This window comes from Abrus precatorius, unplaced genomic scaffold (assembly GCF_003935025.1).
Source record: "Abrus precatorius isolate BTA unplaced genomic scaffold, Abrus_2018 Scaffold11, whole genome shotgun sequence".
NCBI classification, from domain to species: Eukaryota; Viridiplantae; Streptophyta; class Magnoliopsida; order Fabales; family Fabaceae; genus Abrus; species Abrus precatorius.
In genome coordinates this window covers 3770258-3783781 of record NW_020874303.1, presented here as the reverse complement: position 1 = coordinate 3783781, position 13524 = coordinate 3770258, and the positions used below count along the sequence as shown (strand labels likewise).

At 27.6% G+C, this 13524-nt stretch overlaps 1 protein-coding gene across 1 annotated transcript; it reads right to left on the bottom strand.

Annotated features, from left to right (window-relative positions):
- Positions 1–8804: 8804 nt before the first annotated feature.
- On the bottom strand, positions 8805–12696 carry LOC113854954 (probable terpene synthase 2). The gene is made up of 7 exons (XM_027486314.1): positions 12568–12696; positions 11084–11372; positions 10575–10947; positions 9930–10148; positions 9611–9752; positions 9273–9518; positions 8805–9098 (listed from the first exon to the last, which is right to left on the bottom strand). The coding sequence occupies exons 1-7, from the start codon at positions 12694–12696 to the stop codon at positions 8805–8807; spliced, it is 1692 nt and encodes a 563-aa protein (XP_027342115.1).
- Between the last annotated feature and the right edge of the window lie 828 nt (positions 12697–13524).

Genomic DNA, 13524 nt, shown 5'->3' with positions numbered 1-13524 from the left:
TATGATTATGTTCGACCAACCCTAACATTATTAATTTATGTTATATATTTTGTGGTGAATTATATATTATTTTGTTTTGTATGGAATAATATTTAATCTTGCATTAATTATTATTGTTATATGTTAATATTTTGTAGTTACATATAATTGAGGAGATATGTAATGTCATTGCATGATTGTATATATATACACATTATTTTGATGTCGTGTGTTCAAATTTTTAAATTGCAATATTGATGTCGTCGCCACATACTTATTAAAGTATGTGAGCTTCTACTTTTGTTATGGCGTTTCTTATTTCTATTGTATTATAATGATGTGTTTCCAATGCTACTATTATGTTGTGCGTTAATTTTGAATAATATTTGATTCTTGAATTTTATTGTTTCTGCTGCATAGCAATTGTACAGATTCAAATTACTATACGTTTTTGTTTTTCACTGCTACTAATTCAAATTTTGAATTACATGTTCTATTGCAATTTTTTTAAATTTTGAGTTACTATTGCAATCTTTCAAATTTTGAAATTCAAATTTTGTGGTCAAAGGAGTTGATTTGTTGAAGTAGCTATTAGAGGTGATATAATGCCTAAAGTAGATAAAATTTGAACCTAGTATTTACTCATTGAGTAACTCATTTTGAAATTTATGGATGAAATTATTGAATGCAACATTGGTCTAGAGAATTTGTCTGCCCAAAGGGATAGGTTCTTAAAACCATTATATGCTTATTGAGTAACTCATCTGAGGTTCTAACCTTGATAATCGTGGTTTACGCATTTTTCCCAAAGGGAAATGTGTAATTATGTTGACCTCATTATAAGGACTTACATATTTTGAAGTTATGCATTATCATTATTACGTAATTTGATGTAAAATTAATTCATCATTATTATTGTTATAAGTTTTAGTTTCTGCTACTACAACTTAGATATTGTGTTCCTAAGAGCTCTTGTGCTCAATTCTCTTATTTGATTTTATGCAACAAAATTATTGTTAATATTTAGTTATGATTTATTAACATTTTTTTTAATATATGATTATAACCACTTGAGTATAAAATATATTGAGAATGCAATTGATAATTAATGAATGACTAATAAGAATATTGTTGGATGCGTATTTTCTTGTTGACTAAGTCATGATTTTAGACAAGAGATAATTGATTCTTGTATAAGAGTTTTCATAAATTGCTACAAGTTGTTACCACCAAAGTAAGACCATTTGTATTGATTTATGGAGAATTTTATAATTTGAGAAATACTTTTGATCCTTGCATATGATTGCCTGCCCAAAGGGGGTGATTGTATATTTGGGTTGAGAGTGGAAAATGGATGGAATTATTGGAAAATGCATTGAGTTAAGAGATTTGTCTGCCCAAATGAGACAATTTTCTGAGTTTAGTGTATACTCATGGATTAACCCATCTGAGTAATTGACCAGGGTAAATGACCTTGGTTTGTGCATTCTGCCCAAAGGGGAATGTACTATTTTACTGGCCTCACATTGATAGTTTATTATCATCTTGAGCTATACCTTGTCTTATAATTTATTCTTATGCATTCTTGTTTTTATCCTGATAGTGAATTTTCTTAGGAACAATTATTTTGTCAACTATTTGTATCATAGCAAATGAAAGTAATACTTGAAATTCTCTTTTGGAATTGTTGTTCTTGATTTAGTTTTGCGTGAGGGATAAGTCCATAATCAATTAGTAAAATACACATGAATAAAAGAAACTTTTAGCTTAGTGGGAAAAGTTTGATAGGTGAAGTTTGATTGTTATCAAGAGAATTAAATCTAGACATCTTTTAAGTGAATGGGAGTAAATAATTAGACATAACATTATTGTAATAGTTTACATTTTGGCTACATGTGAATACATTCTTTGGATTCATCGTTGAGTAATTGGTAAGAAAGTAATGAAGTACTTGCAAGGGATAGTTGACAATTTAGAGATTGTGGGATATATATATATATTCAAAGCATTTAGAGTATTGTAGTAATAATCGACTTTGCGATACATCTTTATGACGATTAGGGGATTAAAGAGTAAGAAATTGACTGTTATCGCTTTTATTGTATAAACAAAATTTATTGTTTGTTATGTTGTTGACACTTATATTGTTTGGTTAAGAAACTTGATGACAAGATTTTATATTGTGGTTTTTATTGCCTTACCATTGAAGACTTATTATTATAACGATGTTGTGTTTTACAATAAAATAAAATAAAATTACTAATGATTCTAAGTATTTAAAATGGAAATAATTTGATAGTTAAATCTTGCGAAGAAAAAATGACATATTTATTGAGTATATTAATATACAATATAAGCTAGATGATTCTTCAATTAAGAAATTAAGGCATATTATATTTGAAAAGGTATATGTTGAGAACATAAAATTATGAATTCTTTTAATATACTTAGTTAGTGGGAGTTTATCTCTTATGTCATTTTCTTATCATGTTGGACCTTTTATTTTGAACATCTTTCATGTTTGATTGACATGTATTTTATTTTATTTTGAGTAATTGATAATACATCTTTGTATATATAAGCATATTTGTTATATCAATTGCCAAATATAAAACTCAGTGTTGTTAGAGTCATTGTATTTATGATTGACACAGTATTGAAGTTTAGACATGATCAAATTTTAAGCTCGGTATCATTAAGACCACTATACCAGTGGTTGATGCCATTTGGAGCTGAGGTATTATGACCAAATATTGAGCTTAGTGTCATTGAGATCACTATACCGGTGGTTGATGCTAGTTGGAGTTGAGGCATAAAAGTTCGTAATGAATTATGTAATTTCTTTGACTTTTAACCACTCGAGAAAAATTAAGGATTGATGTAGAAAATGATAGTATGGTTGTTTGATCATATTGGCATGTCATTTTTTCGCTGCACTCCACATTGATGACTAGTCGATAAAGTTGGCAGTATTTGTAACCATAGAAGGTGTTATGTCAATAAGAGATGTAATTGCCGCCATGATTTGATATTTGTATGATTTTATTGGATGGAGTCTTAGTTAAGTGTTGCATCTTGGGATCATATGTTTGTGGCCACAACATGTTATTAGCTTAAGAAATTTTATTTTTTTTAAGTTTTCAAAACTCATGAACTACACAATTAATTTTGTCCAAGTGAGAGAATGTTAGAATTTTTCATTAAAATTTATTTATGGGCTACAATCAATTGTGATTTTTATTTTGTTAAAAAATGGGCTAATATTGTGATCAATTTGATGATGTTTACTTAACACTGATTTATGTAGTATATAGTGTGGGCCTAACCTCTAGGTTTATGATGGGAAGTGCTTAGGGTTAATAAATACAATGGCTAAGTTCCCTTTGCCGTCACAGAAACACATTCCACTGCTCTCTAGGTTTGCCCCATTGAGAACCTAGGATTAAAAGAACGTGATTAGGCAAACGAAGATCTTGACTTTTCACTCACGAAAGAATTTGCACATCACGTAGATCGTTTACGATATAATTCACAATATCTACAACAAGTAAGTGACTTTACCACCGCTTCACAATTGATATTATAAATTTATATAATTAAATTCAACTCAATTTATTCCTACAGTATTGACTTAGTAAAAAACGTCATTAACTAGTGAGGGTTAAATTTAGTAGAAGGGATTAAGATTCTATTTGATAAAATTATTTAAAAGTTTATGGATTGTGAAATACAATTAATTAGTTGCACAGTTAAGTAAATTATATTAAATGAATAAAATGAAGTACTAAGATTATTTTGTGAGAGTATAAATTGTTTAAATGATTACAAAAAAATATTAGAAATCAGTTTCTAATAAGTTAAATATTACTTATAGTAATATTTTTTATAAACTAATTTTTAAAATTTATAAGCATTTTTTATTTTTATCACTGAATATTATCATAAAAAATAACTCTAAACTTTTAAATCTCTACAAATCAGAGAATTATAGTTCAAAATAGCTATTGAAAATACATAGTTTTAAGAGAGCGAAAAACACTAATAAGAAAAACGTAAAGTGAAAAAAAGACCTTTTGAGAAAAAATTTCAATAAATTTTAAAACAGGACTAATTTAAAGTAATTTAGAATCTTAGCTAGATAAAAAGTATAAATCTTATTTAATAATGTAGAATATATTTTTTATAAAAATAATTAATATTTATTTTTTATCTATGTCTCAACCGGACGGTCATAAAGGTACGGCAAAGAACGTGTTTAAGGAAAAATATTTTTTAGGAATAAAAAATGTTTTTTGAAAAAAAAATCAGAGGAGTCACCACTAAATTTTATTTTAAGAAAACCTTGAAAAAACTTAAAAATAATGATTTTTGAAACTAAAAATGAGTTCATTTGTCATTTACGTGTGAGAAAAATATTAGCACCCTACAACATCCGTTTAAAAAATTTTACTTTAAATTAATTGTGCAAATTTATTTTAATTTTGAAAAATATTTATTTAACCCCTAAATAATAATAATAATAATTATTATTATTATTTTAAAAGATGACAAATTATTGATTAAAATGTTAATAGATACCTTAAAAAATTATTTTAAAAATTATTTTGACTTGACGAGTCTGGTTCCGCTCCTACGTATCCTCGAGTGCAATAAAGAACTCAAAATCACTTAGTTCTATCTAAAAATTACGAAGTTAGTTAATTAGAATTAAGTTTAGTAAAAGAAAATTTAATTTGAAATCAAAATTATTTCCATAAAATTATAATGTTTAGGATACAAGATAATGCGGTTATACATGTACTCTATTAGAAATAATATAGAAGGTAAAGGAAGATCATACAACTATATTGCAAATCGTTAAAAATATTTTATTCGTAAACAAATTATTTGAATTTTATTTTTGATTATGATTGATGTTGAAAGAAAATTTAAGATAGCGTAAGCTATACATAAATCTCTTATAATTTGTTGAACATCGAAGGCGACGTAAATCACACATCGATGTTGCAAAAAATTGTATAATAAAAATGAAGATATGATTGGTTATTTAATTTATCAAAATTAGAAATATGACTTAAGAAAATTTAAAATATGAAATTAATTTTATTTAATGAAAAGAATAAATATATTTAAATTGATTGGAAAAAGAATTTAATAAAAAAAATTAAAACTTCTTTTGTTAAATTTATGTTATATAGAATCTAAGGTAACATTGGTAGACATAGGTCCCAACAACTTATAACGTGTAAAGGTAGAGTCGTTACACATTAACATTATAAATTATTGTGTTAATAAAATAATTTTTATTTAAATTAATTGATTAATAAATAATGACTATAGGGAATACATTTTGATTGATTATTAAAAATGTTAGTTAATTAATTAAAGACAACATATGATAAATTAATATTGCATAAAGTCTTGTTAACGTAGGTACACGTAGACTTTATCAATTTATAATACATTATGATAGAGAAACTATACGTTAGTATCATAAATTGATGCAGTTGTATTATTATTTTTTTATTTAACATTTAATTAAAAATGCAATTAGTTTATCATTAAATATTTAAAATTATACAATATAATAAAGAATAATAATGCTAGATATCATAAATAAAGATTAAGATGCAAAAAATAAATTAACATAAAAAAGAACAATAATAATAAAAATAAGCACACTAATTAACAACAAGATGTATGAATAATAAAATAAAACTAGTAAAATTTTACATAAATTACAGCAAGACTTCTAATTCTATCCTATATTATTATTTGTATTTTGTAAAGAATAAAGTTTATGGTCTTAAATGAAAAACTACAAATTGTTAGTTGGATGAGACCTAAGAAAGTAATAAGGAAAAACAAATACTGTAGCATTTAGGTAACCATTTGGGGCGAATAGAAATTATATGTTATAAAATCATTTATAATTGCTAAAACACTAGTTAAAGGGAATATATGATTGCTAACAGAGCACACTTGGATTTATTTTATTCTGAAAGCAAAGTAGCAAATGGTCACCAACTATTAGTTTTAGCAAAAATGGGCATAACGTTGCAAAATGATATATTACAAAAGCATTGGTTCAATGATGTCCATTAGGTGACCAGATCTTAGGCACTATTCAAGTTAGATAGTGATGTGCATCTATGAATGAGTGAAATACTGCAAATTAACACAGCTAACAAAATTAATGTGAAATAAGGAAAAGATACTCCATACCTTTGCTATTAATCAGCTTTCCTCAATGCTTCCGTGAGTCGAAGTTTTTTATTTTTCTTCTTCCCCTCAAAATTCTCAAAACCTTTTTCATGGTTTCTCTCCTATTTTATTGTTAAGATTTTCATAAAATGCCAAAAATCTAAAAATTTTCCTTTTTATGTATAAAATAATATTAGTTTAAAAGTTTAATTATTTTTTTATTTTTTTTTAGAATTAATTCTGAATTTTTTCTATTTTATTAAAACAAATTTTTATTTTTTTTTAAAACTCTTTGTTTCTATTCCTCTTTTGTAATATTAAAATTCAAATTCTTTTTTAAATTAAAAATTTTTAAATCAAAATTTTGGTATTCACAATCTGCTTTATAATAAAAATATATACTAAATTTGCATAATCAAGTTTAAGATAAAATATTTTTCTCTTTATAAAACAACAAAATTATACAATCTTTCAACACTTATTTAAAAGCAAATAAACTGTTTTAATTTTAATATTATAAATTATACATACATATAAAAAAAAATGTATCTTTATAATAAAATTTAATATTTTGAGTACTATTTTAACTTTTATATTTTAAAGATTAATAAAGATATTAAATGTACTATTTTACTAAGTTTAATATTTAATATTATTGAATCTATTCCTGTATATACATTAGGCCATAAAAATTGTAAGACTCTAGACACATAAACCAAGCGACCTTCATTCACAATTAAACTCCTATTTAATAAACTTAATTAAATTAACTAAATGCACATTAAAACTATGTTTATATTAATTCTATTTCTTAAAATTGAAAATTTTCAGTTTCACTAAATATGTTTTGAAACATGTGTTAAATTAAATTTCACTATAAAATTTACTTAAACCAAGGTGTCCTAAATGTATTTGCATAGAGTATGCAATCTTAATTAATTACAAGTAACAAGAAAATAAGGCAACATGGATTGAACAGAAGCACCTCTCCTGCTCCTTCACATGCTTGGTGGCCGCCGCCGATGCCACCAACTTGTAGTATTTTTATGTCACAGATTTTTCGTTTAAGAAATTGAAATGTCCACTCTCATCTCTCAAGTCTAAAGTGATAGGCTTCAGCGAGTGATTTGACAACGAAAAACCGGAGATAAAGATTCTAATTAAGAAATTATTTCTTTATTCAAAAGTTAACGATTGGTTTCTTTACCATATCAGTGTAATTTTAAAATTTATTTATTTAAATAAAATTATTTAAAATTCAATTATTAAAATAGGTGAATTTAATAATTTTGGAAATATTTAATGTCATTGAGTAATTTTTTATTTTTTGTAATGATTGAGATTTTTTGCTTATGTTTTGTTTGTAAAGTAAGGAAATTATTTAAAAATGAAAAAGTATGGATTTTTATGAGTTTGAATGTTTTATTGCATGAGTACATAATAATAAGTTTTGTTTTCACATGAAACAGTATATATTTCGTGTGAAAAAGGACGTGATATTTATTTTATTTGTATTAAATAATATAAGAATTAAAAAATAAATAAATTAATAAAAAATATAACTATAAAATTAAAATTTTTGTTAAAATAATTTTTTTATCGTTAATATAAAAATATTTTTCATATAAACTATAATTAGTTTTTTATATATGGTATTTAGAAATTATATATACTGAAATATGATATTTTTTAAAAATTACAGAAATATGAAATTTAAAAACTGTTAATTTTTTGTATAAGTACAAAAAATTTAGAAATAAAAAAATGAAAAAGTGATAAAGTTTAAAAAAAACATTAAAAATTAAAAAAAAGCAAAAGCCACATGTAACAATTTTTAAAATAATAAAAAAACATTTAAAAAGTATCAAAACATTGTCAAAAGTCGCTATTAACGAGTGATTTTTTTTTTTTTTGGTTTACCATCCGATTTAATCCGAATTTGACTCGAGATGTGTAGGTGAGTCTACCATTAAAAATTTTTTGCATACATAAAAACTCGAACTTGAAATCTTACTTAAACGATATGAAGATTTTTTACATACATAAAATCTCGAATTCGAGACTTTACTTAAACGATACCGAACCATTTTTTACTCGGACTAACATCCGTCGGTAATAAAATGATATTTTGCTATTTAATTTTTTATTTTTATACATTTAAACAACACATCTTTTCTATTTGATTTTACGTATATTTTTTATTATATATTTTCTATTCAGTCTAAATATAGCATTATTCTTTTTAAAGGCACTTACCACTTCATGAAAAAACGAAAAACTATAGATGATTATTATACATACAGACTAACGATGTGTCACATCTTACACATTAGGCACTTCACTTGATTTAGGATATATACCAACTTGCACACCTACATGTTTCAATCTTTTTTTTTATTTAGGTTCTCAAATGCAAGTGGCAGCTGCAATTCTATGCGGACAAATTTAAAAAAATGACAGCTCATATCCTATACTCTGGTAATATAGATTTTTCAGAAGTAAGCAGTACAATATTATTAGTTACTCATGAAATTGCCTGCATGTGTTCCTACCAAGCACAAGAGATGTAAAATAACAGTGTAACATAGTTACTTATAACTGAAACTGCTTCTCCTAGAGTCCTAGTCGTGTTGCTCGATGCTTATTGGATCCACGACATGAACTTTCAGTAGTTCCGCATTTGTGTATTTATCCATGAAGTTATCATACGTAAACTCAGTTACACGCCCCAAATTAAGAATACACTCAAGCACGGGCCTTGGGATGTGATTTGACTCAAGGCACTCTTCATTTATAACCTTCCATAAATCTTCAATGTCTTTGCGAATGAGTTTAGAAGCCTCTTCTTGTGAAATCTCATATTGCTTCATGCAACATTCAACTGCTGAAGCAACATGCACTCTTTGTTGTTCAAACTATAAATAAAGCAAATGAAAAAAAAAATTGTTAGATATGCCATTCCTGTAATTTTCAATGTTTATGGAATTAAGATAAAGTAGCTCATACAATAGGGTTATAACACGAGGAATTAATGTATTAGTATATTGGTCAAAATTAAAGTCAAACAAAGAGAAAAGACAAATTAGTACCTTATGTGACGATAAGTCATCCTCAAATCTGCCAATAACTGAAACAGCTTTAATGATTTTTGGATAGGACAAAATCCAATCAATCACCTCTTGGGTTGAAAATTTTCCCAGAAGAAGAAACGCTACTATCTGAAGTGGGCATGTAGAACTTACAGCTCCATTAACCTTGTACTCATCATATGTGGGAATATAGCCCTCATGGCACCATTTTGCTTCAACGAAGTAGGCTTTTGCCAAGTCAGAAAACTGCAAATAACCAAATTACTAATTATTTAATTAACTAACTAATCAAGTGAATGATGCAAATCAGTTTAAAAATAGAGGAATTGGAAGCCTACTGCTTCTTTAATACAGTTCAACACAATGCTTGATTTTCCACCCTCTGCAGTAACCAACTCTATTTCATCCCATAGTTCTACAATTGCACTAAATACCACTTTCATACACTCTGGAAGAGATTGAATGAAACTAATATCCCATCTGAAATTCAAATATATAAAACAAGAATTATGGACCAAAATTTTAGAATAAAACAATCATGAGATTGAAGAAGGACAATGGCAACAACAGTCATCATGTTATGAATTTGAGCTTGTTAACTTTCCCATTATGATAATATAATATAAAATTGGTCAATCCTTTTGGATTCAAATCAACCTCTGGATTGCCTGTGTGAAGACTTCAAGTTCTTCAACTGTGCCATAGGCATCATATGTATCATCTAGAAGAGAGATGCATCCAACCAATTTTCCCACTATTGTTCTGGCAACGCTATATTCAGGTTCATAGGACATGGCCAATGGCCAGAAGTAAGCCTCAACCACCCTATTTCTAGCGTAAGGGACTTTTGTTCCAAAGTCTGATCTTTTCCACCACCTGCAACACAAATAATATCATATTGATAATGGATTACAAATTGACCAGAAATGAATACAGTAAAGGAAGCATTGATTCTGGTGAATAATCCTACATCTCGTACGAGAAAAACCTTCTTACTAAAATGAAACTGTAAGACTCTTGGACTTCATGTGTTCTATTTAAGGACGGTTTGAAAAAGTTATGAAAATATACAGTTTATGACTCATAATCATTTTAATTTATTTTAATAAATTCCTTAACATGATCTATTAAAATAAACTATTTTTATCTAATATAAAATATTTTATAATTAAATTTATAACATAAACTTTCATTTGATAAAAAATTTATTAAATAAATATTTAATGGAGGTATTTATATGAATGTATGCTTAAACTTTTTATTCTGAAAAACAGTTTGTGGTCATAGACTTGTAGTACTTACATGGTGATATTGCATACTTCTTTTTGATGCAATTTCTGCTGCAGATTGAAATCTAGTTTTGCAAAGTTGAGAAGAGCTTTGCTGTGTGAAGGATCATCTTCATAAAAGGGCATGTAACGCCTTGCCTTCAACCTAGGAATTTCCTTGTGAAGAGGTTTACTTAAGCAATGACTTACTTGCGCAGCGAGGGATGGGCTCAACTGATTGATCAAGGATTTAAGGTGAATGTATGTGAAATCAAGTGCTTCATCGAGTATATCTTCCCCATGACCCCTTAGTTGTGCAGCTTCGAACAAGTTCCACATTCCTTGTACATCTTTGGCAACTTTTTCGTTGAAGTTTCCTTGGTTGTTCTTGAATTTGTTAAATATTTCTGTTAATATTCACCCCCCAGTCATATGAGCTATGATGCTTTAATGGGATTTTTAAGAATCAACGTATATAATATGATTAACTGCTAGTAGTTTTTCTTGGTAATGTTAAAATCATAGGCAAAGTTCTACATATACCTGATGAAATGTGATATCCTCCTTGCCTAAGCAAACGAAATAGTAATGCAAGACAGTGAAGGCAACTTTCTTCTTCGATGGAGTTATCATTTGTAAATGTATTGTGAATTTGCTTTAGTGATTTATCAATTTCATGTTGAAAATGATAAGAGACACCTAAACGTTGCAATGAGTCAATGAAGTTTAGCTTTTGTAAGATATTATTATTGCTTGAAGATAGAAACATCTTCTTCACTTCTTCATTTTGCATTTGCATTTGCATTTGTTGCTTCATATTGTCATCGACTTCCTGAAATTATTTGTGAGAAATGAAATGTTTATAGCATTTAATTTTTTTAATATATAAATTATAAATAATTTTATTCCATATAAGGGAATACTCCAAGACTGATAAGATGTAACAGTACGAATTATATGTTTTTAGTTTGAAACAAAATTTTACTAGAAATGGGTGAGAGTTTTTCAATCAAATTTTTTCTTACATACTTAAAAGGATTACAACATCTGCAGGGTATGTGAGAAGAATTTTTTAGTATGATGAGTATGCAAAAAGACTACTTCTATGCCTTTAGAGCATTTCTTGTCTTGTTAATTGCCTTAGGCTATGTCAAATTAGAAAACACAAACATGAAAAGTGGAAGCAAATTAAAAAGATCAAACGAAAAGTTCCCATCCTAAGAAGAAAATAGATAAATCCATAAACAAACAATAGATGATGTTCTATATGTAAACACTCCACCTCTGAATTTTAGCTCTAAAAGGTTTTAGTCGGAAGCAAGTACAAATCACATACTGTTTTTCACTGAATCGTGATGGTTCTTCTGGTGAGGAAAAGCCACATTGATCTATCTTGTAATTTTGATAAACAGAAAATCTCACTGTATGAAAACTATATGTAATTAATTCAAGAATGTATTTAAACTCTGTCGATTGAGAGATGGAGCTAGTGGATGTTCATAAAATATATTAGGCTGCTTGAGACACATAAAAAAATATGTATCTATCTGGATACTAAATTTCTATTTCTTGCACTGCAATAGAACGGTAATTACAGCAATTAAAATCAGTGCCTTCATTTATCTTTGTCTTTTACAGGCTTGTTTTGTTGGCTTTGCTATTTTTGCTCTAATTCAAAGGGTGTACCTTTGAATGCTGACAGGGGATCTTTGATATTGCAGCAAGAGGGGTTGGTAAACATTAGTGAGAATGAACTTGTTGAAGTTTTCAATTTTGTTGAACCAGCCAAAGGATGAACTTTTTCTGTTGGATTTAAATACTTGTACTCTCTTTATATATATATATATATATATAATGGCTGAGCTTCTTATGGATTGTTTTTACCTATTTCTATGGTGAATCTCTTCCATATACAGGACCTATATTAATCCAAGATTAAAATAATTTCACAAAAAATACGAGCAGAGTAACAATACTATATTAACGCATGTACGTAAAAGTTGCATATATGAGTATAAATGGAGTACCAATGATTGTGAATCATATTGAAGGAAAGCATCACCCCAAATGCTGGGAGGAAATTTTACACAAGGTCGAGGGATGTCAGCTACTGTTTGTTTTGTGGAAGCAACAGGTGCGGAAGCTGCAAGAGACATCGTAATTTGTGTTCTAAGATGTTTCTTCTTGCGAATTGAGATATGCGGCTATGGGCTATGACATGTCTTATATGAGTGTTGGGACTACACATATGATTCTTCGACACTCGTGTGTAATTGTGTGTGTTGGGGGGGGGGGGAACCCGCACGTGGCAAAGCTCGTGAAGGACGTTGCATTTGGTGGCATGGGGTTTAAACGGGGAATTGAAGGTGTTTTCATGGTCATGCGTGATGCATGGGAAAAGTCAACGATTGGATTATTAATTGGGTCATGTGGTGCGTGTGTATGAGATTTTTAAAGAAAAATGTTTCGTAAACATCTCTTAAAATGTTTACACTAATTTAGATCCTCCCCTGCAATTTTCTCTCTAGCCACCAGCTAGTATAATTTCAGCTCTTGATTTTATGGATGAAATTGGCTAAAAGAGAAATTGGAAATTAATTAAGTGGGAGGGAGATAATTTACTTATCAACGTTCGATGATCCACCTCACTAAATTCGATGTCTATACTTAGAGAATAGTAAAAAGAACAAAAATAAGTTATAAATATGATAGTAATGTAATGTGATAGAAAAATAATAATAATTGAAACAAAATTTAACTATTGGACATTAAAAGATAATGTGTTTATTTAGCACTATTGAAAATTAATTTCTTTATTCGTGACACAAATTTAAATAAAAAAATTATAACTAAATACTTTAAAAATATTTTTAATTAAATTTAATAATTTGAAATTAATTCTATAAAAGATAATTTTACGTAATTTTAAACCAGGCATGGAAGGTGGGTTGGGTAGGAAGATGGTGTTGGGCATGAAAGTAGCA